Raw genomic sequence first — 23,038 nt, forward strand, 5'->3', positions numbered from 1 at the left:
AAAACCCTTTAAAAAACCCCAATGAGTAAATGCAAAGTGTGGAATTGTCTTCAAGAGCCATAAAAAGCAATTACTTACCAAGCTGGCAGGTTGCTCCAATCCACTGTTGTGGACATATACACTCAAAGCCATTAACACGATCAACACAGGTCCCTCCACGAGCACAAGGGTTAGACTCACATTCGTCAATATCTGTCAAATGAAAAGGTAGCCGATATAAAACAGTTTTGAAATGTATGAATTGAGTTTTTTTCAAAAGTGAGCAGTGTGGATAAATCCTCTGCACTGCCTAGAAAATCTCAACCTTTGTTCTTATTTAACCTCAATGTGAAAAAAGTTTCAGGACTTTCTATTTGTGATCTAGGACACCTCAATATTGTGACATACGGCGATCTTTTTTGGTTTTGGTAGTATACTGTTCTGTATTTTCCCATTATATCCCAATAAAACTAAAATCTCTTTGGGGACTGAAGCCTGCCATTTAAACACAGTTCTCTCACTGTACAGTGCTGTGTACACCATTGTTTATAAATTTATGATTCCAAAAATTTTAGGAAGATCTCTGCCCTCCTACAGTAAAAAGATTCACTGAATCTACTAGCACAGATTAAAAGGTTTAGGTACTCCTTCACAGGTTGTTAAAGCAAACCAAACAAAACATTCCCTAAGGCAGATGAACTAGTACACTCTACCCACTATGAATTGGTTAATTCCACGTATTCCAACTAAAAAGGCTTTTAGATCTCTAATATGAAGTCAGCAACAAGACATACTCTGCTCTTAAGTTAATTTAAGTGCTGCTCCTGTGTGGTTATGGAGTTAAAACATCACTAATTAGCAACCCATATAGAATGGAGTACAAAATATTTACATATAAATTATAAGTTAAGCAGTTTGAAGAGAAACACTTCATAACGTTTATTGCAATGCGGGAAGATTGATTTATTTAGGTGCAAGGAAACTTGGGGCATAACATACATACACCATTACAGAAAGTGGGTAGTTAGACTTAGGGCTTGTCTCCCCCCCCCCCCCCCCCACACACACACACTCCACTGCAGCAGTGCCGCTGTACCACTTTTGTGAAGATGCTACTATGCTGCTGGAAGCTTCTCCTGTCAGCATAGTTAGGCCACCTCTGCAAGAGGTCCTAGCTATGTTGACGGGAGAAGCTCTCCTGTTGAATAGCACTGTCTACCGTGGGGGATTAGAACGGTATAACTATGTCGATCAGCCGTGCAGATCTTTCACACCCATGAAGTTTGTATGCAAGTCTGATGTACGTTTGTAATGCAAACATGTCCTTAGTTAGACTTTTGTTAACTTTTAGTCCTAGACTGCAAAAATAGCTGCTTCTTTCAATGCCTTCCTGTTTTTCTAAGTAACTCAAGAACAATACCATAGAAATACATGATAAAACAGTTTGGAATTCACAACTACTGAACAAAAATCAACTGGTACAGCATGTTACCCACTTTACCACGTGGCAGGCTTATTCAGCAAAGTGTACAACAATCCTTCAAGCCCAATATGCTAAAATCAGCTGAATTGTACCTACCAACAGCACATGTTGGTCCGCTCCACCCTGATGGACAATGGCATTTGAAGCCCGATGAAATTTCATGGCAGCTTCCTCCATTAGCACAAGGGTTTGATACACATGCATGCTCAGCTAAAAGAGAAAAGAAAGTCTTCCTAAGTAGAATGATTACACAGGAACACCTCAACCAAGGTCTAAGATTATTTTTATTGCACACCTTCTAGTCAAAACTAACTCACTAGCCAGCGGAAACATAAAAAGGAAGGATGCCTGCACAGATGGGAAGCTCAGGCTCTTCCATCCTTACCTGCTGTGATGGGAAGGGTGCTAGATTCCTATCAGGGGACTGTACCTGGACCCTGCTCAGAGGCACCATCTTTCATATCAGCCTCTCACCTCCTATAACTGCTAGGAAGCAAAAGGGAGACCAACTAATGTCTCAGAACCACCCGACACTTACAGATATCTCCACTAACCTATTTCTCCCTGCCACTCTCTCCACAGCCTCTGCTTTTTGACCTTTCACTTCTGAACTGCTCCAGTGCCTTTCTCTACTGATAAACAGCAACAGTTCAAGTGAGAAAGGTCTCATTTACAGAGTAATTTCACTCTGCTGTTGTTCTTTGGGAATTATTTTGGGGAGTCCGATGGCCGATAATATACAGGAGGTCAGACTAAAATGATCACCGTGCTCTCTTCTGGCCTTGGAACCTATAAAGTACAGCTGCCTGCAAACTCAGGGCAGCAATGCACTGGATTATTTTTGGAAGGTTTTTCACAACCAGAGAAATAGTTGTTTTAAAATCAAGTTAAACTCTGGATCATTTAGGTCAGGGGTCGGCAAGTGGTGTGCCGAGTCTTCACTTATTCACTTTAATTTAAGATTTCGTGTGCCAGTAATACATGTAAACGTTTTTAGAAGGTCTCTTTCTAGAAGTCAATAATATATAACTAAACTATTGTTGTATGTAAAGTAAATAAGGTTTTTAAAATGTTTAAGAAGCTTCATTTAAAATTAAATTAAAATGCAGAGCCCCCTGGACCGCTGGCCAGGGCTCGGGCAGTGTGAGTGCCACTGAAAATCAGCTCGCATGCCGCCTTCTAATTGAGATTAGATGCTGGAGTAGCAATTGGAAGCTCCAGTGGTGAACACTGGAGGTTAGCAGCGGAACAACAGCTGAAGTGAGATTTTTTTAAGGGGTTTAGGATGTTTGGCAACAAAAAGAAGAAGAAGAAGAAGAGGTCTACAGAGTGGTCTGAAGAATTCAGTGAGCAGAGTGATAGCCCAGCAATTAAAATGGGCAGGGACGAGAGTACAGGGGTCAATAGTAAGAACAAGAAATGAGATGTATACAGAAGATTCAAGGATAAACTGACCATAGTACAGTACAGTCTTGAACATGAACAGCCAAAAAGCCAGGGAAGATAGAATAAAGGAAAATATAGCATATCTATGAAACTGTGGGAGAGGAAGTAATTTTCAGAGTGGAATCGGATAGGCTCAGAGCTGCGAGACTGACATCAGGGAGGCTAGAGGGGAAGAGATTGCAATAGAATAGAAAACTCTATGCTCCCATGAACATAGTTTTGTAACTAACATTTTAGTATCAACTGTTCTTGAGAATACTCATTAGCAGGCCTTGAGCAGAGTTTTCAAACGTAGTTTAACCCTGCGGAATGGGATCCAAACTGCGATATACCTTTGTGGGAAATGCGGTTTCTTTTCTTCAAAGTGAGGGTCAGGAGAGTAAGTGGCTAATTTTTGACTTTCTAAAAGTAATATTTTAAACAACAATATTTAAGTGCCCTCCTCCCTTTTCTTTGATCACAGTTAGAATACCTGCCCAGATAGACGTCTACTTTACTACAGGGGTCAGAGCTAGAAGTGACTTTCACAAACGCCTGTAGCATCCTTAAGATGATCCAGGTGTGTATGCGCACGTGTGCACAGGAGGAAGACGGGAGAGAGTACAGCAGAAAAAGGTGCACCTGCACCCCTTCCCAAAATAGCATGGTACAGTTTAATATTGGGGGGAGGAAGGAGAGGCAGCATAAGAACAAAACAAAAAAACCCAAACAAACAAAAAGGTAAGAAAGGAGACACACTGGGCCTGATTCAATCTCCACTGCAGCCAGCAGAAGACTTTCCATTGTCCTCAGTAGTTTTTGGATTAGACCTTTAAGAAGGAAGACAGCAGGTTGTTGCTACCCAGCGTCATCTGTACCCCTCCCTCCAAGGATCTGAATTTGCAGGTGGGTGGAGAAATCCTCTTCCTGCTTCCCAGAAAGGAAAAAAATGGGATTTTGGAAGGGATCTTTTGATGACTCCCTTTGAAAGGGAAGGTAGCTTTAAATATAAGAAATAATTCCTTCCTCTCTCCATATGTGGCTTAGATGGGGGAGATGTATCACTGCAGGGAAACCAGCAGGCTGCTTAGAACACCACCAAGAGCACACAGCTTCCATTCCTCTCTACAGCTGCTTAACATAGCTTCAAATTCAAGTAGATGCATGCAATGGTCATCAGTACCAATTTCACAATTCTTTCCAGAGTAACCATCTGGGCAAGCACAGTGATATTCATCTGGTTCGGTGTTCATACAGGTTCCGCCATTCAAGCATGGATGGTGATTTCCACAGTAGTTTAAATCTGGACACAGAAGAAAAGAAAATGCCAGTTGACAGGTGTAACATAAATCCAAAGTTACTGTTTTAGTTCACAGTCAAGAGACTACAGGCAGACATACAACGCCTTCTTGGCTTGAACAAACATTATGTCCTCCTCCCCCTTAATCCATTTTGACTTCAAGTCATCAATCACTAGCAAGCCCGTCACCCCATTGCTCTCCGTGGAGTAAGAAAGGATGGACAAGAGACAACTGTATCAGTAAGAGGGTAAAATGTATCATTCTGAGCCCCTGGCTTTAAAATGTTTTATTCTTATGACGGTTGGACAGTCATCTGCCACAAAAAAAGATTAGTGACAGATGTGTTCAGATAACTGCACATTGCAAACAATTAATAAGTTACCAGTTAATCCAGCAATTTTATTATTTTTTCCCCGTAAATTAACATTAAGTACCTTTGTTACACAGCAGACCACCCCAGTTGGTTTCACAATTACACTGCCATGGTTCTTTACAGCTCCCATGAGCACAGCCTGGGTAGCGGACACACTCATCACAGAACTGTCCTTGCCAACCATAATGACACCTAGGAAGTAAGTGCACGTGTTTAATGCACATGTTGAACAATCCACTTGTTTTAAATAATGAATGATAAATGTAACAGAATATTGAAGTGTTATTCTCTTTTAGAACTTGTTCTGCAATTTGCCTAGTTGAAGAGTGATATGCATCTTTACCATAATTCACTAGGAACAAGAAAGCAAACTCCCAAAATATCACAGTAACTTATTCTAAACAGTATGCACACATACATATCTGTTCTTTCACAAGAGATCCAGCCCCTACACAGTTAGAAATTATCATGCCTTACGGTAGTGTAAAGATGGGTTGCATAACCTATTATTAGAAATGAAGACTGCAAGTTCTTTTAGTGGACAAAGAGGCATACATTGTATTTTTGTTTTGTGAAGATGGCTGGTGAGAGATTAGCTAATTTGTTCTAGAGTACGACACTTATTTCAAGACCTGGGGGTGATCAAAGATGCAGCTGTCTTGTCAATTTTCTCTGAGTTATTTTAAGAACTCTTTCTGCAGATTTAGTTTGTTATGTTCCCACTGTTCTTTAGCAGCTTATTCTAGTGTCCTCCTTACTTGGAGCAGACAAAATAAAGTAATGAACACTTGAGAAATACACAAAAATTAAAAGCAATTAACACTTGGTAACAAAACTTTAAACTAGGTTTCTTCAAAAACCTTTCCCTTCAGATTGGATTGTTTGTAACAATGAGACATACTACAAGGCCAGAATTCTGTTAACAAAAATACCTGTGTGCTCTATAGGGAAGTTTTGTCTTACTCTTTAAAAAAAAAAAAAACTTAAGTCTCCAAACAGAAGTTATGGCTTTAAGTCAGAAGGAAACTCTCTGAATTAGCATTAAAGAGACTGCCCCAAGAGAGCAGGTGTACTTATCTTAAATTACCACCAACAAAAACAGCAAGAATTCCTTCCTTACCTCAGATACTCTCTTAAAAAGGACCATCTAAATCTTCCAATACAATCCTATCTGACAGTTAATTTAAACTGTTTGTCTGTTGAACTGGCTGTTAAATATGCTTCACTATATCCAGAAAGTCTCATTAGAAAGATCTCTGTTAGACTACATTGTATGGATATAATCCCCATATGCTCTGTGAGGGAGGAGTGCCAGCCAACAAAGCTACATTTTTCATATCAATGTCAGTGTCTCAATATCAGTACCCCTTTGGAATGCAGTAAAAGAATGGCACTAACATTTGTAGCCATCTTGTGAGTGGAAGAGGAAAATCAAACAGGGAATCCCCATTCACTAGGGACTAATATATTAGACTGTTTAATAAGGGGTTGTGGTTTCTGAGGCCATATGTTGGCAGCATGATAATGCTGTCCTCTGTGTTAATACCAACACAAACTACTCCTTGCTTAAAGCTCTGAATTTCTGCTCTTCTGTATTTAGTTACAAAGGTAGCTTTTTTCGTGTACTCACGTATGTTTAGTGTCTCACTGGTAAACTTCTGGAACGATACTGTGCAAGTGACGGTGCTAGAGATTGCTCTGATGCTTCCTACTTACATTGCAATCCCCACAATTTGGAATTGTAAACAGTTATCTACTTATTTCAGGAGACAAAGTTTATTCAGATAATTAAAAGATTCAGATAAATGGGGGTTGCCAGGAATCTGTAGAATATACAAGCTCTATAGCAGTTCTCTCCTCCTGTGTTAATATGTTGTATAGTGAAATAAGATAAATATAATTAGAAAGCTAGTTCATACTAAAAATTCATCCTCTTTCCTCTAGGCAGTACCAATTACATAGCCACAGAGTACAGCTGTTTCCAATGCTAGGATACCTACTTATAGTAAAGCATGCATGATTTCTTTAATGTTTTAAATTTTGGTAATACAATTCTGATATTTAAGTGCATTCTCAACACACTTCAGCTTCTGTAACTTGGTTCATTATTGCCAACACAAAATCGGTTTTAATCCAAAGAATAAATACCTACTGACAAATGTGGCATGTCAATGTGACTAGGACAGGAAAGTGTGTTTCAGTAACTCCTATTTAAATGGGCTACGAGAAATTGTGATAGTGCTCTAGGAGCATGGAGAGGGCAATGTAAATTATCTTCTGAAAAATGGAATTAAAAAAAGTGGTTTTAGCCCCTGCTAGAACACACAAAAATGCTTATTTGGTAGGAAAGGGTTACTACTTGTTCATGACATTAACTGTAAACTTTGTTTCCGGTATAAGTTGAGTTACCATAATAGCCCTAGGGAAATCATTTCTACAAGCTACCAGCAGTCCAACCAAAGGAACACTATGTTTACGAGTCAAAAGGTTACTATGTGGTAAACTGATCAGTCTTCAGTTTACAAGGAAGAATAAATTAGGATTTCCTCTCAAACAGGAAGTCTGGTCGCATCCTACATTAGCAGGTGCTAGAACAGCTTTAATTCCACTTCCTTCTTGAAAGATAACGTTTACATGGATCTCTGCTCACTCCTAGAGCAAAATGTGATAAAAAGAAAAACTTGTTCAACAGCTTGTGTATTGAAACTTGTGAGAAAATCATGTCAAAGCATTAAGGATAAGAACATCAGTTCACCGTGATGGAAAAAACCCAAAGATTTAGAGGAGAGTGGAGTTATATTTAGGAAAAACAGAATTAATTTATTTCACCCCAGTAAATAAAGCCGAAAGAGAAGCTGTTTATGCAGCCAACAGTGGACTAGATTAAATTTCTGCCATTATGAATGGAAAAGCATACTTGAAGTTTCCATAATCCTAGGATTAATTTTGAACCCGATTATGAATATTGTAAGCCACTTTTCCTATTTAAAGTGGAATTCACCCTGTACAACAACCTAGGTTCAGAAAATCCAAGATTCTTGATTGGGGTTAATTTCTTGTCCCTTTCTCCCTTCCCTTTTCTGCCAATTTTACTAGCACTAACTTTATGACCATGGCTATGCAAAAGCAAATCAGATAGCTTAATCTAAATTTCTGGGTTACTAACAGTACAAAGGAAGTTACCATAAATAGATTGTTCTAGTTTAGTGATTTCCTGAGGGAAGGTTGAAGCATACGCATCAAGTCTCAGATCAGACAGGTCCGCTACATCAGGTTTAAGATCTGGAGTGCAACAGGGAGTGCAACAGGCACATATCGGAATGATCTTCAGTAATTTTAATTAAAAAGCCCATAAAAATAATGAACAGTTCTACAAACCTAGCTTAGCTGCTTTCAAAAGCAAATGAAAAGGGCTGCATTTTCTTTAGACTACAGAGGGATTGGTAACAATGGAAACCTACAGTTTAGATTAAGGCTGAAATAGGCTACTTTAAAGAAGAAAATATTAGCAAAACGTGTAGGGACATCAAATTTCACAAACTAAATAAAGGCAACCAAAGGAAACAATTGTGCTGTAGATTACCACACACTCAGTTATTTTAAGATATATCAGCAAGAATTGTATCATCAATATATTTAAGTTTGTATAAAATATTTGTTCAGATTAGAATAATAGACTATCAGGGTTGGAAGAGACCTCAGGAGGTTATCTAGTCCAACCCCTAACCACCACATTACTAGTAAGCGTGGCATGAAATAGGTAAATGAGGATGTTACAGCCAATACATTTGTAGAAATGCCAAGTCTGAGTGCATTAAGGCTCTGTGAAACAGCTGACACAAGGTCAAGATATCCCACAAGAGTCAATCAATAAAATAAATAAATAAATAATAAAAGGATAGCATCTGGTACACACTGCAGCCCCAAATTGTATTCAGAAACAGCAAAAAGCATTGAAAGGCAGTAACAGGTGACAATGTGGCTGAGATATGTTTCTTTAATTGGAGTTTTAATATTCTACTACAAAGATTAGTTTTAAAAGTGTGAAGACTATACAAAGTTAAGACCCAATTTTTTCAAATCATCATTTGTGGAAGAGCAGTATTTACCAAAACAAGACATTTAGTAACCATCATGCAGTTGAAGGGTCTGATCTGGCAAAGTGCCAAGATGTGCTCAGTCTATTGACCTTAGTAGGGGTTAAGGGTTCTTGGCACCTCTCTGATGGTGCTTGCATCTTGTATTATTGGGCCCCTAGTTTTCAAAACCAGATTCTAGGTTGAGCACATTGAATTATAAAGCTGCCAATGCATGATCCTGTTCACTTGGCTGTTTCACGTAAGTCTTTGCCATTTATTACATGTAATTTACTTTATTTTCACTTTCAACTTGTTCCACTTTAGCTTTTGAGGGGAAAAACGGATCTAGTTCAACACTCAGAAATAATACCACAAGTGTTTGCAAAGTAGACTCACTGAAGTCACTTGGATCTTATCCCCCTCTTATCCACCTACCAATCAGGTTATTCCTACCGGTGTTTAAAATAGGCCAATGACTTTGAGGCTATAGAACAGCCTATTGTACTCTGGAATTAGTTAAATTATCAGTTTCTCACCTAGCAGGAAGTTAGGATTTAGCTGCACAGATCTTTCCCAGTAAGAGAAGTAGCTGAGCTTAAGTTTCACTTGACAAAACTCGTAACATACGTTACTGTTGAACAAAATTAACATTTGACCAGAGAGAAAAAAAGTGTGAGAGGTTTTATATATAAATAATATATATTTATATACTCCACTACAGTTATACTTATATATATATATATATATATATATAAATAAATTACACACACATACATACACACACACTTATTTTATTTATTTATTGATTGGACCAACTTCTGTTGGCAAGAGACACATGCTTTCAAGTTACACAGAACTCTTCTTCAGGTCTGGGTGGCCAGAGCAGTGAAACTGACTTACAAAGAGGGACATCTTAATTTTGAGAGCTCCTCCCTTGCAGAAGCCAGGGGAGTGTTTCATATGTCAGACTGTCACATGAGTCAGACTCCATGCATAGGATCCAGGGATAGCACCTTGACAAGAATCTCAACAACTGAAAGCAGCTGGGCTTGGAATTGCATATGGACCTCCCTTGGGGAGTCCAATTAATTTTTTGCATCTACTTTTGGCTAGTAGGCTTCATGTTCTGGCTAAATATGTCAAGTCCTGGTGGTAACAAATCTCTATTATCAATGTTCAAAACGAAGATGAGGAAAAAAGGTATTTACACTCAGAGCTAAGGCCCACTTTAAAGGCTAATTGTCTCTAAAAGAAATTAACCACAAGTGGGCTGAATCTAGTGATCTTGAGTCCCACCACTTTGCTTTATTAGTCTCTCTTTAGGAAAGAGTAACATGGAATTGAATGGCTTAAATAACAACCACCACCACACACACACTTTTTTGGGGGCACAGATTTATGCCAATTTGCAGACCACACTTCTATAGACTGATAAAACGCCTCAATACAATATGCTGGATTCTTTCCTTATATCTGCACTAACAGGTACTTCTCCACTACAGTTATACTTCAATATCCCACCACCATGTATCCTGGCTGGCTGGGGAACATTAGGCTCCTACCACTCTTTTGGTTAAAGCAGTTCAAGGAAGCGGAAGGAACTTATGACGCTTCCAAAGGCTGAGCTGAAACACTTCAGCCAAAAATAAAAATCCTACATCCTGCAAGGCAGAAGCAAACATCACAACTGTGTCCTGTTACTCACATGTGTATTTTTTCCCCTACAGAACCTTCCTGACAAATAATAGAACTCCTCCCGCACTTAGACTTCAATTAGAAATTTTAGCCAAAACATTCATGGCAGGAAAACAAAGCCAATTCAGTGATGCTAATGACAGAAGCAAAATGCATCATTCAGTGGGTGGGAAAAAAATCCACTAAATTTTCTGATGACGTACACAGGATGGTGTTGCACAAGCCAAAACAATAGTCATGTATAGTTATTTACTTAAAATAGGTATAAAGAGTCTGCTTAATTTAAGAGTTAAATTGTTATATATTAGGAGACAATGTGCTCTAGTTACTAGAAGCGGACACTGAATTGGGGATCCACATTTTAAGACCTGTTATTGTACTAGCTCAATGAGGAGTGCTCAGTGATGTCTGCTAAGGTCTGTTAGAGGCTTTTCCCCTCCAGATCTGGGGGGCACTCATTGACTGATCCAAGGGGGGGGGAGCTTAAATTGGGCCTCCCTTGCCTTCTGAGTTCTTTTCCAGAAAGAATGCCAAACTGAACACTTCTATAAAATAATAATTAATAATAATTAATTCTCAAGAATAGGTCCTCTACCCCAAAACAGAAAAGGCACCTTGAGCGCCAGGCATGCAGCAGGGTAACCACATTAAAAGAGGAAAGTTTTGAAGCCTGGAGACTTTGCTTCAGTCATAGGTTCTAAACCCCGGTTTGAGGGAAGGCCCTAACACTTTTTTTTATTATTACTGTTGTATTTGTATTAGCCAACAGCCTTTAAACAACTAATCCTAAAACTACACTAACTACAACTCTACTATTTACACTAGTACTAATTATACCGACACACATACACACAAAGAGAGGACCTAAATTACATAGTGTGCAAAAAGCAGTGGACACTGCCAAGGGTTCCCTCTTATAATCACAGGCAGTAAGAAGGAAATGAGGAATGATTGGGCCCATCTGCTCTTTATCCCTCGGATAGGGGAAGCAAGTGTAGCTGGGGCACTGACACCACCCCAATAAACAATGCTGGCCAAAATCTCATTCCAGTCCATTTGACTCAGTCTAAACATCCTCTATAGGACACATTTTTCTTTATCTTTTAGAAATTATTATTTTTTTAAACAGATGCATGATATACACCTACCATAGTTCTATGCTGATTAAGTTTCACTTTAACAACATATTGAATACGGAGATTTGGCCCCTTTAAATTGTTTTTGAAGCAAGGTTCTCTGTAAAAGCTTAAAATAAACAAAAGGAAAGTACACAAACTTTATACACAGCACTACCATTCTGGCAAGATGGGAACAATGTAGCTCGGATACTAGAGATACCTGGAACTTCTCCAAACACGTGCCAAAGTGGATCATGAGGAAAATGAGAGATTAAATTATTAAGTGTACTGACAACTTGTTGAAAATGGTACCAAAAGACTCAGATAACCTATCTCGAAGAACTAGCCTTTAGGTTCCCCCATATCTATGGCCATCCAGGATCACTGTGGTGTGCAGGGCCCAGTTACTCTGAAAAAGGTTACCTCAACAAATAACTAACTGTTACATCAAAATTAACCCGTTGCTGTGTAGCACAAACAATACAATCTAGTATTTAAGATCTGCTGTTGTCCAAACTGTAAAAACACAACACACCCACACAGACCAGAAAACAAATTGCCCCCCCACCACCTGAACTTTTAAGCAATGGTCTGTGATGTGAATCAGTTCAAGGTACTGTGAAGTCACTGATCAACAAGACCACTTAATCTGCAATTTAAGAAAAACCCAGTTTTTAAGACAGATTAGCGGTCCCAAATCTAGCTATTTTATCAGTTTTTAGCAGCGGATTCCTGTCTATACAAGAAGCAATTGGTTTGATATCAATGTCATTTTGCCTGTCATCTGAGCAAGCTTTTCACTGTTGTTTCTTCTGAACTGACTCTGCAGTAAAATCACCCCCACATGAGGAAAACCATTTCTGAAGCACAGCACATTCCTTACCAAGTAGAATTCCTGCATATATGTTATACCCTATAAAACATTTTAAAATTGCTCAACTCCATGTTGATACTTATTCTAGAATGAGGTGCCAGCATAATAACCACTTTCTCAAGAGAAGAAGAAAATAAAAATCTGAAAAATCCTCTTCCTCACCCCCCAACCACAAGACACATCAGACCATTAGTTCTCAAGATAACTTTTTACAGGGGCTTGCTATAGGGGTTCCCAAAACAAGTTAAAATGAAGACCTGTATTTTTGTTTTCCTCCCTACCTTGCTAACCAGACAAAAAGATACATTGATAAATAGCTCAAGCAACACCAACAAAAGGACTTAAGAAAAAAAAAAATCAGAGGCAAGAAAGCTTTCCAGCAGATAAGGATGACAGTCCTGCTGCTGCCAAAGGCATAACTGAGAATTTAGTTATTTACCAGCTGAATGGCTACATCAGACTGCTACAGTTCTAATGTCTGCCTCTACAGAAGCACTTAGTCCAAGGAATCACTTTGAATTACTTGATATCAAGAGTAAAAAAGCAAAAAAACGACTTCAGTAAAAAGCTGTAATTAGAATCCTCACACTAAATCAGAGATGAAAAACAGTTTGCAATTTTTCTGTATATAAAAATAATTGTGAAGTTTGAGAATAAGGCAAATCAGTTTATGAGCCAGACTACTGGCACCAGCAGACTTCCACGCCTCTCACACCCATTCGCCTTCCTCCCATTTTTCATTTCCCTTTAGAATTAGAAAGCAGTCATTGTTTTTACCTGTTAAATGAGGGTGGCAATAGTCCAAAAATCCGAAGAAGGAATTTAGATTATAATTCAATAGCTCCAAACACAATTATCCCAAGTACATCTAAACAAACAGTCTTCCTTGCAAGGCTGTAAACAACAAAAGGTCACGCCTGCAAGCCTTGTTTAAAATTCACTCCACTTTTTTATAGAAATTTTCTACCATCTAGTCAAAGTGTTCTTTTCTAACATACACCGATTTCTACCATGGCATGCAAGAATGAGGTACACTAAATACCAACTGTGAGGTTGGCTTGTCCAATCAGTAACAAATCATTTATAGAAACATATTTCAAGACTTGTTGCATTAATGGGAGATTTAGTGTCATTGTATTAACTTCTATAGATCAGTCCAATATCTCTGATGGACATGCAGATCAAGGGCAACTGTTTTTTTTTTTTTTTTTTTTTAATAAAATAAACAGGGTATAAAAACTGTAGTATCGACCTACTACTAATCTTTGATACCTTCGCTGATTTTAACAGTCTCTCTACTTGCTAACCAATTTCATGGATTGGTGCCATCAGTTGTAGGTCTGAGGCAAGTCTCCAAAGAGGGCCAGATCTTTGGAATTTAATGAACCCTCCCTACACCGTCACCCCCCTCTATCATATACATAAAATAAGCTTTCCAATGGTATGTTCAGAAGAAGAGCTGTCAAGTGGTGCTGTAAAACTGTAGGCGAGGTGAAACAATGGTATCCAAAATGAGAAAAGGTCATTTTTTGAAGTTCTAGAAATACTGCAACATAATTATGACTACAGTTTTTGCTATTTAAGTTAATTCCAAACACCTTAAGGTGCTGTTTATTGGCCAAAACTATGATGTATTACAATTTTTTTTTGGTTTTGCACTGGCAAGATTTTCCCCCAGAAGTGATGAAGCAGTTTAACATACAGAAAAAAGGCAAACATCTACATTTTACAATATACTAACATGAAATGTTTCACATGGCATATTCTTAATTAGCAAAGTATTTTACAAGGAAAACATTTTTTATACAGACGCTCCCAGGGTTACGCAAGAGCCGACTTACACAAATTCGCACTTACGGAAAAAGTTCCGTAAGCCAGAAATAGGATTTTCGAGTTACACAAAAATTTCTGCAACGTACCGGTATACGTTTCCGAGTTACGCAAAATTTGAGTTACGCAAGGCTTTCTGGAATGGAACGATTGCGTAAATCGGGGGGGCATCTGTATTCCAATTGAAATTTGCTGACTAGATCAAGCTTACGCTGAAGATTGTGCACCAGTAGCAATAGATTGCATGCCCATAGTTTGTACTGCATAGTGGGAAGATAAATGTATGTGAATTCCTAATGTAATGCTTCTCCATTTGTAAGCTTTTGTACATACATTGTAACATGTAGTCTGCCTGGAAGAAGGTTTTAGTTTGTAGCTGGCTCTGCATTCAGTACTAGTCTTTGAAATAGTCTAGGAACTAGCTTTTTAATTCAGTTATGCTTATGTATGGGTCAGCTACAGTGTTAGAGATGAATGTACACAGCTTTATATTATGAATATGCAAAACCTATGAAAGAAATGGCCAAACAAGTAGCAGCAAACATACATCTACAAAAAAGTCCTTGACTCTGCACTGAAGAGGGGATGAAAAGAATGTTCTACCTCTTCCCAACCATGTCATCCACAATATGACAAACCCATTTGACACGGAGTCACAGCCAAAAGGTGCTTATCAACATATCTAATGGACTGCATGTGACATCAGACATACAAGAGTCTCTACTAAAATAGCAGATGTTGGTGAAGAACAAATGGAGAGATTTGAGAGAGGAACAGCGGATTCTGATGGGACATGTAGCTTCTTCAGACAGTTAAGAAACCTGGCATCACTACATTTGCTGCCGTGGCCAAAACCACCAAATACAAGTCTGGCAAGACAGGGACAATCACAGTAGCTATCAGTCCAAAAATGGTCTTCCACAGAGCCCTGTCCTTAGCAAGATGCAGAGATTATGTTTCAATAGCAACTGTTCTAAGTCACCCAATAGGACCTGTGCCTATGTACCTCTTCCATGCTGATGAACCAACAAGAATACCAGACACTCAATTAGGGCATTAGCTGGAAGAATCCATGAGCTAGGAGTATGCAACAAAGAAACCATGGTGTACATCAGAGATGCCATGGCTATTATACAAATGATGGCCAGAGAAATTCCACACATTTGATTAACTGGCTGCTGAGTACTTGAGGCAGGTCCTGGAAGATTTTGACAAAGCTAATTCTGTAACTGAAGTCTTTGACAGATATGACAAAGTAACCGAAAACTGCGGAAAGACCACACCAGACAGGATCTAAAGATGCTACAAAAGATACCAGGTGATTGGTGGACGCCCTGTGCCTCCATGGAAAGAGTTCCTAAACATGGCATTCAACAAGCAGTCACTTGTAAAATTCCTTCATGAATATATGGTTTAAATGCACATGATAATGTAGGAGCACACTGAACACAAATACTCCTTGTAGCTGGAGGTTTTTCCAATTGTAAAGCAGCAAAGTCCATCATCAGTAGAGGTGCTGAAGAAGCCCAAGAAGGTACTCAACAGGAAGTGGTCAGAAGGATGCTTCTGCATACTTTATGTGCAAGTATGGTCTCCCGATACCAAAGGAACCATGGTAATTAGGTCATGTGATGCACATGTTTTGGTCCTTGCTGTTCACTACTTTCCAAAAATGGAACACATACATAACATGGATTGAAATAGGTGCCATTACCAGCACAATGGACATGCATCACTTCACATCTGTGCACGCAACTTGTGCAGCACTCACTCTTGACTTCTGTAACATGCTTCCTGCTGTACAAGTATTAACAGGATGTGACTGTTTTGACAACATTACAGAATTTTTTTCCCCACCAATATCAAATAGGGATGACAAAGAGCCCACTGCTTCAGAGATCTTGCCAAACTGGGAGAGGGTGATGGATAAGCTGCAATTTGTGCAGCAAGGAAGTTGGTAGATGACTAGAGCAGGGAAGGAAAGGAGACCCACAGAAATCTGAATTGTTTGCGCCTCAATCTAGCCATCAACAAGGACAAGTCACTGGCCAAACACTCACCATGTGAGGACAGTTTTGAAGACTATATCAAAAGAGCATCTTGGCAAAGACTGGGATATCTTCACACATAGATAAATCATTGCAACATAGATGGAAAAGTGTGGGTGATGAACGACTTCAGGTATTCAAGGGCCCAATAGAATCGGAGTTTCTACAAGACCTTATTTGAGCCTGTACCAGTAGGGAATTGCTGCATGATCAACTGTGTCTGTAGTCAGAACAATATTTCCTGCACAGAAATATGTGCGTGCCAAGCAATAAAGACTTGGTAACTCAGCAGAGATCATAACGATAAACAAAATGACAATAATGATGGTGACTAGAAATGTCACCAATGTTATTACATTTCCAGGATACCTGTTCAAGTTTATTATTAGATTTTGTTTTACTCTTTAGTTTATTATTGTGATGCTCTGAGGTCAAAGAAATCCAATTTCGTGTCTTGAAATAATACAGAGTCATTAAACTAAGAAACAAATGAAAGTGACCACTGAAATACTTGCATGTGTTGATGGTGTCATTGTTTATCTCCATTTCTATGGAAACGGCACCACTTGATAACTCCACATCATACTGCATCTTATAGTAGACATAAGCAGCTTTCAAATGAGGTGCATGTGGGTAGAGGGTACATTAAGACAACCAAATTGGTAGTGTTTGCCACTTTCTGTTGAGACCTTAGGTGTATTTTCACATCTGTCAAGAATCTGGCAGGGGGAATACAATCCAACTGTAGTATTTTTACACCTAAACTGTCTTCTGCTATCTTCTCTTCCAGCAAAAGAGGCTGCTGTTTAAACTTCCTGAATATATAGGAGTGACTAACTAGACCGACCAGAATAATGGGAAGAGCCTATAGTCAGGGCCCCTAAAAGAAACTGGGATTCTACTTTTCTGAAATTTAACTCAACTGGGGTACCTTAGAAGAGCCATACAGATATCAAATATTAAGGAAACAGCTCTTCATGTTCTTTAGAAACCAAGGGGATATGTAACAGGATTCCCTCCTTTAGTTTTAAAGCTACCCCTTCAAAAATCCCCCTTCAAAAGCATCTGGTCTCTCGGGAGCCTCAACCTAATCTTTAGGGTCCTAAGTGTTCTCCCCCTTTGAATCTTTCAAAGGTATTTTCTTTCACTCTCTTCTGCTAGAACACATTCCTGTTAGCCTTTATTTGTTTCAGCAAGATGAGGGTACTGACACTACCTCTCCTACATGGTTATCTGTCTAGCTTTTCTCTCTCTCCTTGTAAAAAAAAAAAAAAAAAGGTATTAGCCTTAGGCAAAGCAAGGTATGTCTGCACTAGCACTTTTTTTGGTAAAACTTTTGTTGGTGAGGAGGGGGGCGGGGGGAGGAGATACACTGCTGACCAACATAAGTTTCACCGACAAAAGCGCCAGTGTGGACAATGCTCTGCCGACACAGCGACCGCCGCTTGTTGAGGGGGAGGTAGTTATGCCAATGGGAGAGCTCTCTCCCATCAGCATAGAGAAGCTATATGGGAGACCTAGCCTAGGTTTGTATTGTCTTTTCATCTCAATTGGTATTTCCTTAGATGCTTTCTCACATCCCACCACTACCTGGACATCAATAAGGCTCTGAAGATGCCCCACCCACCTGAACCAAAATTCAGGAAAGTACTTGCTCAGTTTTCTCCCTCAAGAGTTTTCACATTGGGGAACAGTCCCAATATAAGCTGATGGTCATTTTCCCAAGTCAAAGTCATAGTCTGAACTGGTGGCAGTGAAGTCATAAATGCATTTTATAACATTGTATGGAGCGTTGTTGTAGCGGTGTTGATCCCAGGATATTAGGGATACAAGATAGGTGAGGTAATATCTTTTATTGAACCAACTTCTGATGGAGACAGACACTTTCGAATTTATACAGAGCTCTTCTTCAGGTCTGGGAAAAGAACTCAGAGCATCACAGCTAAATACAAAGTGGAACAGATTCTTTAGCATAGGTAGTTAAAATATATTTCAAGGAACCCTTCAAGGTAAGCGGCCTGTTAACACCTCTCCAGTCATAAGGGAGAAAAAGAAAAGAAAAAATTTGGGGGAGGGAGGGGCAAGTTTAGTAGGTTATATAACTCCCCTCCCAAGCTTTTTTTTCTTTGTATTCCACAAAACAGGAACTAACCTCAGTCAGCCAAGACTTTCATGTTGAGAGCTGCAAGATATTTTCTTAACAAATAAAGAATGTGTCTAATTAACAGAGAACTCAGTGTTTTGATAAGCTGGCAAGTAGTACATAATTACAGGAGAATAGACTGATGCTTATGCTTTGGCCACAAACACTTTTGAGTACTTGTACAAGCGGCAAGTTTTGAAGAGTTGGGACAAGTAGATTTACAAAGCCAGCTGCAATAAGGTAGCACTGGTTCTCTTGACCGACCCTGTTAACAGATGTTAGAACTCCTGCATGGAAGTGATAACCAGTTCATGTCCACTGTGGCAGGCACTACCTGTTCACCTTCCTTTTATTTTCAGAGTAGAGTTACGTGGTTCAACCCAGAGGGAAATAGAGTCTGGGACATACCTGCAAGAAACCCTAAGAACAGGCCTGGCTGGGAGTAGAATGCATAGGCGGTGTTTTATTTAGTGTTATCTCAATTGAAAAATAGGACCTCAAGAAAAGGGTTGAGTTTGGCACTGATCCAGAATGTACCTTTTGTGCTGGAGTTGGGAAAATACCATCTACCCATACAACCCATTCTTTAAAACATAAATAAATAAAAACCAATTGAAGTGAAAGACTGTCTCTGTTTTTCCAGAAGACCTGGATGAGACCTATGGGAGACCTAGAAATATTCAAAGTTAGAGCAGGCTAATAAATTTTCTGCTATTGCAGGTGATCTTTAAATAGAACACAGTGCTGGTTCTTGTTTGAAGTGCCTCATCTAATCCCAACTGTGTTTTTGGCAAATCCCTTCAGTCACAAACACAGAAGCAGACAACCTCTGAAAGTAACAAGTTCTGTGAAACTAAAAGTCTGAAATAAATGCAACTTAATATTGCATAGACTGAATATAATCCATATCTATACCCATCCAGCCAATTTTTATTTTATGTACACTGCCTAATTGCTAAAATCACTCTTAAAAGCAAAGTCCTGGAAAGCCAGTGTTCTTCCTTCACACTAAAATAGCCAAGTACATATACTTACTTGCATTCCCCAGGTACACTGCAACCCCCATGGAGTAAATTACATCCTTGTTTACATACAGCTGTGAATAGAAAAAAGGTTTAGACTTCAGTTAGTATGGGCAGTAAGACTTCAGTTAATACAGAAACATTAGCTCCTAGTCCAGCAATTAAAGCAATTTCATAATGGAGTAGCTTATTCATTGCTCATCCTTTTCCTTTCAATTAATTCTTCCAGACATCAACAGCACAACTATTAAAAAAAAACCAAAACAAATCTAGCTCTTCAAGCTAGCTGTTTTTATAAAACCAACTGAGGTAGACTCTTGTTTAGCATGGATCTACAAAACATGGATTACAGTTTTAATGTTATACCAATTAATTTGATTTGTTACATGGGTTCAGACATTTTAAGTTACTCAACCTTTTAAAATAAGAAAAGTAGAACTAAAGACCAGTACACCTTCAAAAATTATACAATATTGGCTAAAATAGCTATAAACTGGTGTTCTCTCATCACTTTAATTCTGTCATAAGTGAAAAAACAAACAATTTTAGTGCTAGTTACTCACTGAAAGATAGGAGGAAAAATGCTGTGGGACTAAATTGAACATTCCAGGTATATTTAAGAAGGACTGCACTTGAACATTAACAGCTTTGTATACATTAAACTTTAAACAGCTTTATCCTCATTTTCAAGAGTTACAAGGACATTTTTCCAGGACTGGAAAAAACGTACATAGTATTACTGAATCTGGTACTGTAAAATGTTATTAAAGCTATCTTCAGTTTAGAAATCTGTTATTAAGCTATAATGTATCATTTTTTCTTAAAAAGTTAGCTCCTTGAACAAAGTTAACCAGTACCTTCAGTTTAAGTTAAAAGGGCATTTAATTCACTGGTTTAAAGACCTGATTTGATAGGCAGTCAGACAAGTCCTCTCTACAGCAACTGGATCCCTTTATCAGATTCTGCCCAAGAGTCTCACTTCACTCTTACTAGAGCAAGTCGGGTTTTTTTATTTTGTTGTTTTTTAAAAGCAAAAGAAGCGTCCAGCAACAAAATAGTGCTTGCATTCATAGTGGCAATTCATAGTCATTCATAGGGATAGTGAATAGGCATTGGGCCAGGAAAAGAGAATGATCAAGTTAGCTTATGGTTCAATTCTAAATGATTTTTTTGGAATTGCCAGCAAACTGAAAAACCCATTATTTGCCCAGCTCTAACAACAAAGCAAATCTATTTGTATTGTGCTAGTGCACATGGCAGTATAGTTGGCGCAGCATGCTAAAAAAGATTCAACCTCAATAGGTCTTCTTGTTTCAACAACAATTATGTAAAATAGTAAACAAAGTATTACCTTGTTTACATTCGTCTCCCATCCAACCTTCCATGCAGGCTTTGTTTCCATATTGGTCACACGTGTAGTGACCAACAAAGTCATTACGAGGTCCGCAAAATTTATTGCACCGCGTGCTGTAGTAATTCTCATCACATTTCACTCTTATTTGCACTTCAAAATGAGCTACATGCCCCTTAAATGGTAGTGTCTTCCACCGATCCTCAGGGTTGATCATACCAGCATACGACACTCTCTCTATTAACAGCTCTTCATCTTTTATAAAGAGAAAACAAAAACCCTAATATATTGCAAGCCGGATGCACACTATGCAAAATTACTTTTTTTCCTGTATTAATTTGTTAGAAAGACCTTCAGCACACAAAAAAAAACAAAAACACAAACAAAAAACACTTAAGTTGCTAAAGGGCTACTAACCCCAAATTTATTTCTCTGCCTCGCAAAGTTATAGGACTTTAAGAAATAGAATATAATCAATAGGAAATGGCTTTTTGTCAATGCTTCCAAATACACCATACCCACACAATGTCAAATCAACAAGTTTAGCTTCATAGGAGGCTCTGTTCTTTATTCTTAAATTGCAAAATCTGCATAAATCCAGTAAATAAATTGTTGGAATATGGGTTCTCGGATACGAGTTATTAAAAAAAAACAAAAAAGCCCATAGTATGTTCAGCTAGGTTGCTCTAAATAGGCGCATACAATTGTATCCCTCAATAAATCCTGTTTTATGTATGTAAAAGGCTCATCCACCTCATGGAACCTCCCTCCAAAATTTGAAATCCATGACTTAAAAAGTGCCAAAGTGAGACTGCATGTGTTATTTGGAAGCAAGACATCTAGAATTAGAGAGAGTAAACTCAAGGTAATATATGGAATATTCATGATTACTTTATCACTTGTTCATTTTTTCCAGTACAATTAAATGAATAGCATTTCACCATTGTGTAACTTTCATATTCTTCTCTAGGAAAAAAAGAGTCTAAAATAAATAAATAAAAATAAAATAAAATAAATAAAGCATGGCAGGTGGCAATCACAGTGAATTAAAGGACTGAGTGGACTTCATGCCTTAAGTAGTCTCACCCGACAAGAGGGTTATAGGACACAGATTTAAGGAACTGCTACCATTATACATATTATATAGTTAGAAGACTTAATGATCGCCAGCATTGGAAAGTTTTCATAAGCAATACAAAAAAAAATTAATGTATGTGTTCGCCAGAAGAGATCTTTAGCTAGCATTCAGTGTTTAGAAACTATAATAAGCATTACTTCCCCTACTCCAGATGTTATGTATATAAAATCCTAAAATGAAAGGTTAATCACATGGTATTATCACTTACTGAAGTTAATCTAGAAAAAAAGTCATCTAAAATTGCACATACTACTTTTACTCCCGTGAAGAGGTTATAACAACCCCTGAAGTGGTCATGAATGTACTGACTTCATACATAACAAAATGTGCTAAATAAAGATACTTTAGCATTTGTTTTCTTTGAACACCAAATGTTTCAAATAAATAAAAATAAAGCACAAAAGGAAAGCTACGATGAGTAGACAGTTTCCACGTGGAAAGATCAAATCCCATATCTCCAGGTCTATGGCTCACATCTAGCCCAGCCCAGGCTGGTAGTAGGGTGACCAGATGTCCCAATTATATAGGGACAGTCCCGATTGTTGGGTCTTTGTCTTACATAGGATTCTATTACCCCCCACCCCATCCCCATCCCGATTTTTCACACTTGCTGTCTGGTCACCCTAGCTGGTAGTGAATGACACTGTTACTACTACATGGTTTCAGCACCCTATGCAAAGTAGGTTTGTGTTGTCTATCCCATTACTAATAGACAATCATAATTAGCATAACAGTCTTGCTGGCAGTCTTAGAAGATGAACATGAGACCTGTGACCCTGTTGCCCTTATCATGGCTAAGCACACTGTGACAGTATGGGGCCTCTTGTATGTCTGTTGCCATAGTTATACCTCTTTGGTAAAGACTAGAGGACTTCAGTGGGACTAGAGTGAACATTTTTCAAATAAAAGTCATTCAAAGATTAGAAGAAGACTATAGAAGTATAGTCTCTGGAAGTAGAAGTCCTGCCCCCTCCCAAAAAACAAACAATGTAATAGCATTTCCTCTGTCATTAGTGTATGACATCTACATCTTCCCTTCAAAAATTAAAGAATTCAGATGTAAGAATTATGCAAGTTTAGTTCAAGCATGACAAGGCGCTCAAGTTTCAGTAGGATTTGGGGCTAGTTACGCTCACTTCCTCCAGCCCAGTAAATATTTTTAAAAAGTTAGCAGTAAAT

The 23,038-nt window shown here is 38.5% G+C and overlaps 1 protein-coding gene across 3 annotated transcripts in view; it reads right to left on the minus strand.

Moving 5' to 3' along the window:
• Positions 1 to 23,038, minus strand: part of JAG2 (jagged canonical Notch ligand 2) — a 94,541-nt gene that overhangs the window by 25,849 nt on the left and 45,654 nt on the right. For all 3 annotated transcript variants that reach the window (XM_008168216.4, XM_065593747.1, XM_065593748.1), the window contains 6 exons: positions 20,722 to 20,976; positions 19,384 to 19,444; positions 4,623 to 4,753; positions 4,071 to 4,190; positions 1,559 to 1,672; positions 79 to 192 (listed from right to left, as the gene is read on the minus strand). In XM_008168216.4, the coding sequence (XP_008166438.4) occupies positions 79 to 192; positions 1,559 to 1,672; positions 4,071 to 4,190; positions 4,623 to 4,753; positions 19,384 to 19,444; positions 20,722 to 20,976 (795 nt within the window). The remainder of the gene's footprint in view (positions 1 to 78; positions 193 to 1,558; positions 1,673 to 4,070; positions 4,191 to 4,622; positions 4,754 to 19,383; positions 19,445 to 20,721; positions 20,977 to 23,038) is intronic.

The sequence above is a fragment of the Chrysemys picta genome, chromosome 4 (assembly GCF_011386835.1).
Source record: "Chrysemys picta bellii isolate R12L10 chromosome 4, ASM1138683v2, whole genome shotgun sequence".
Classification (NCBI taxonomy): Eukaryota; Metazoa; Chordata; order Testudines; family Emydidae; genus Chrysemys; species Chrysemys picta.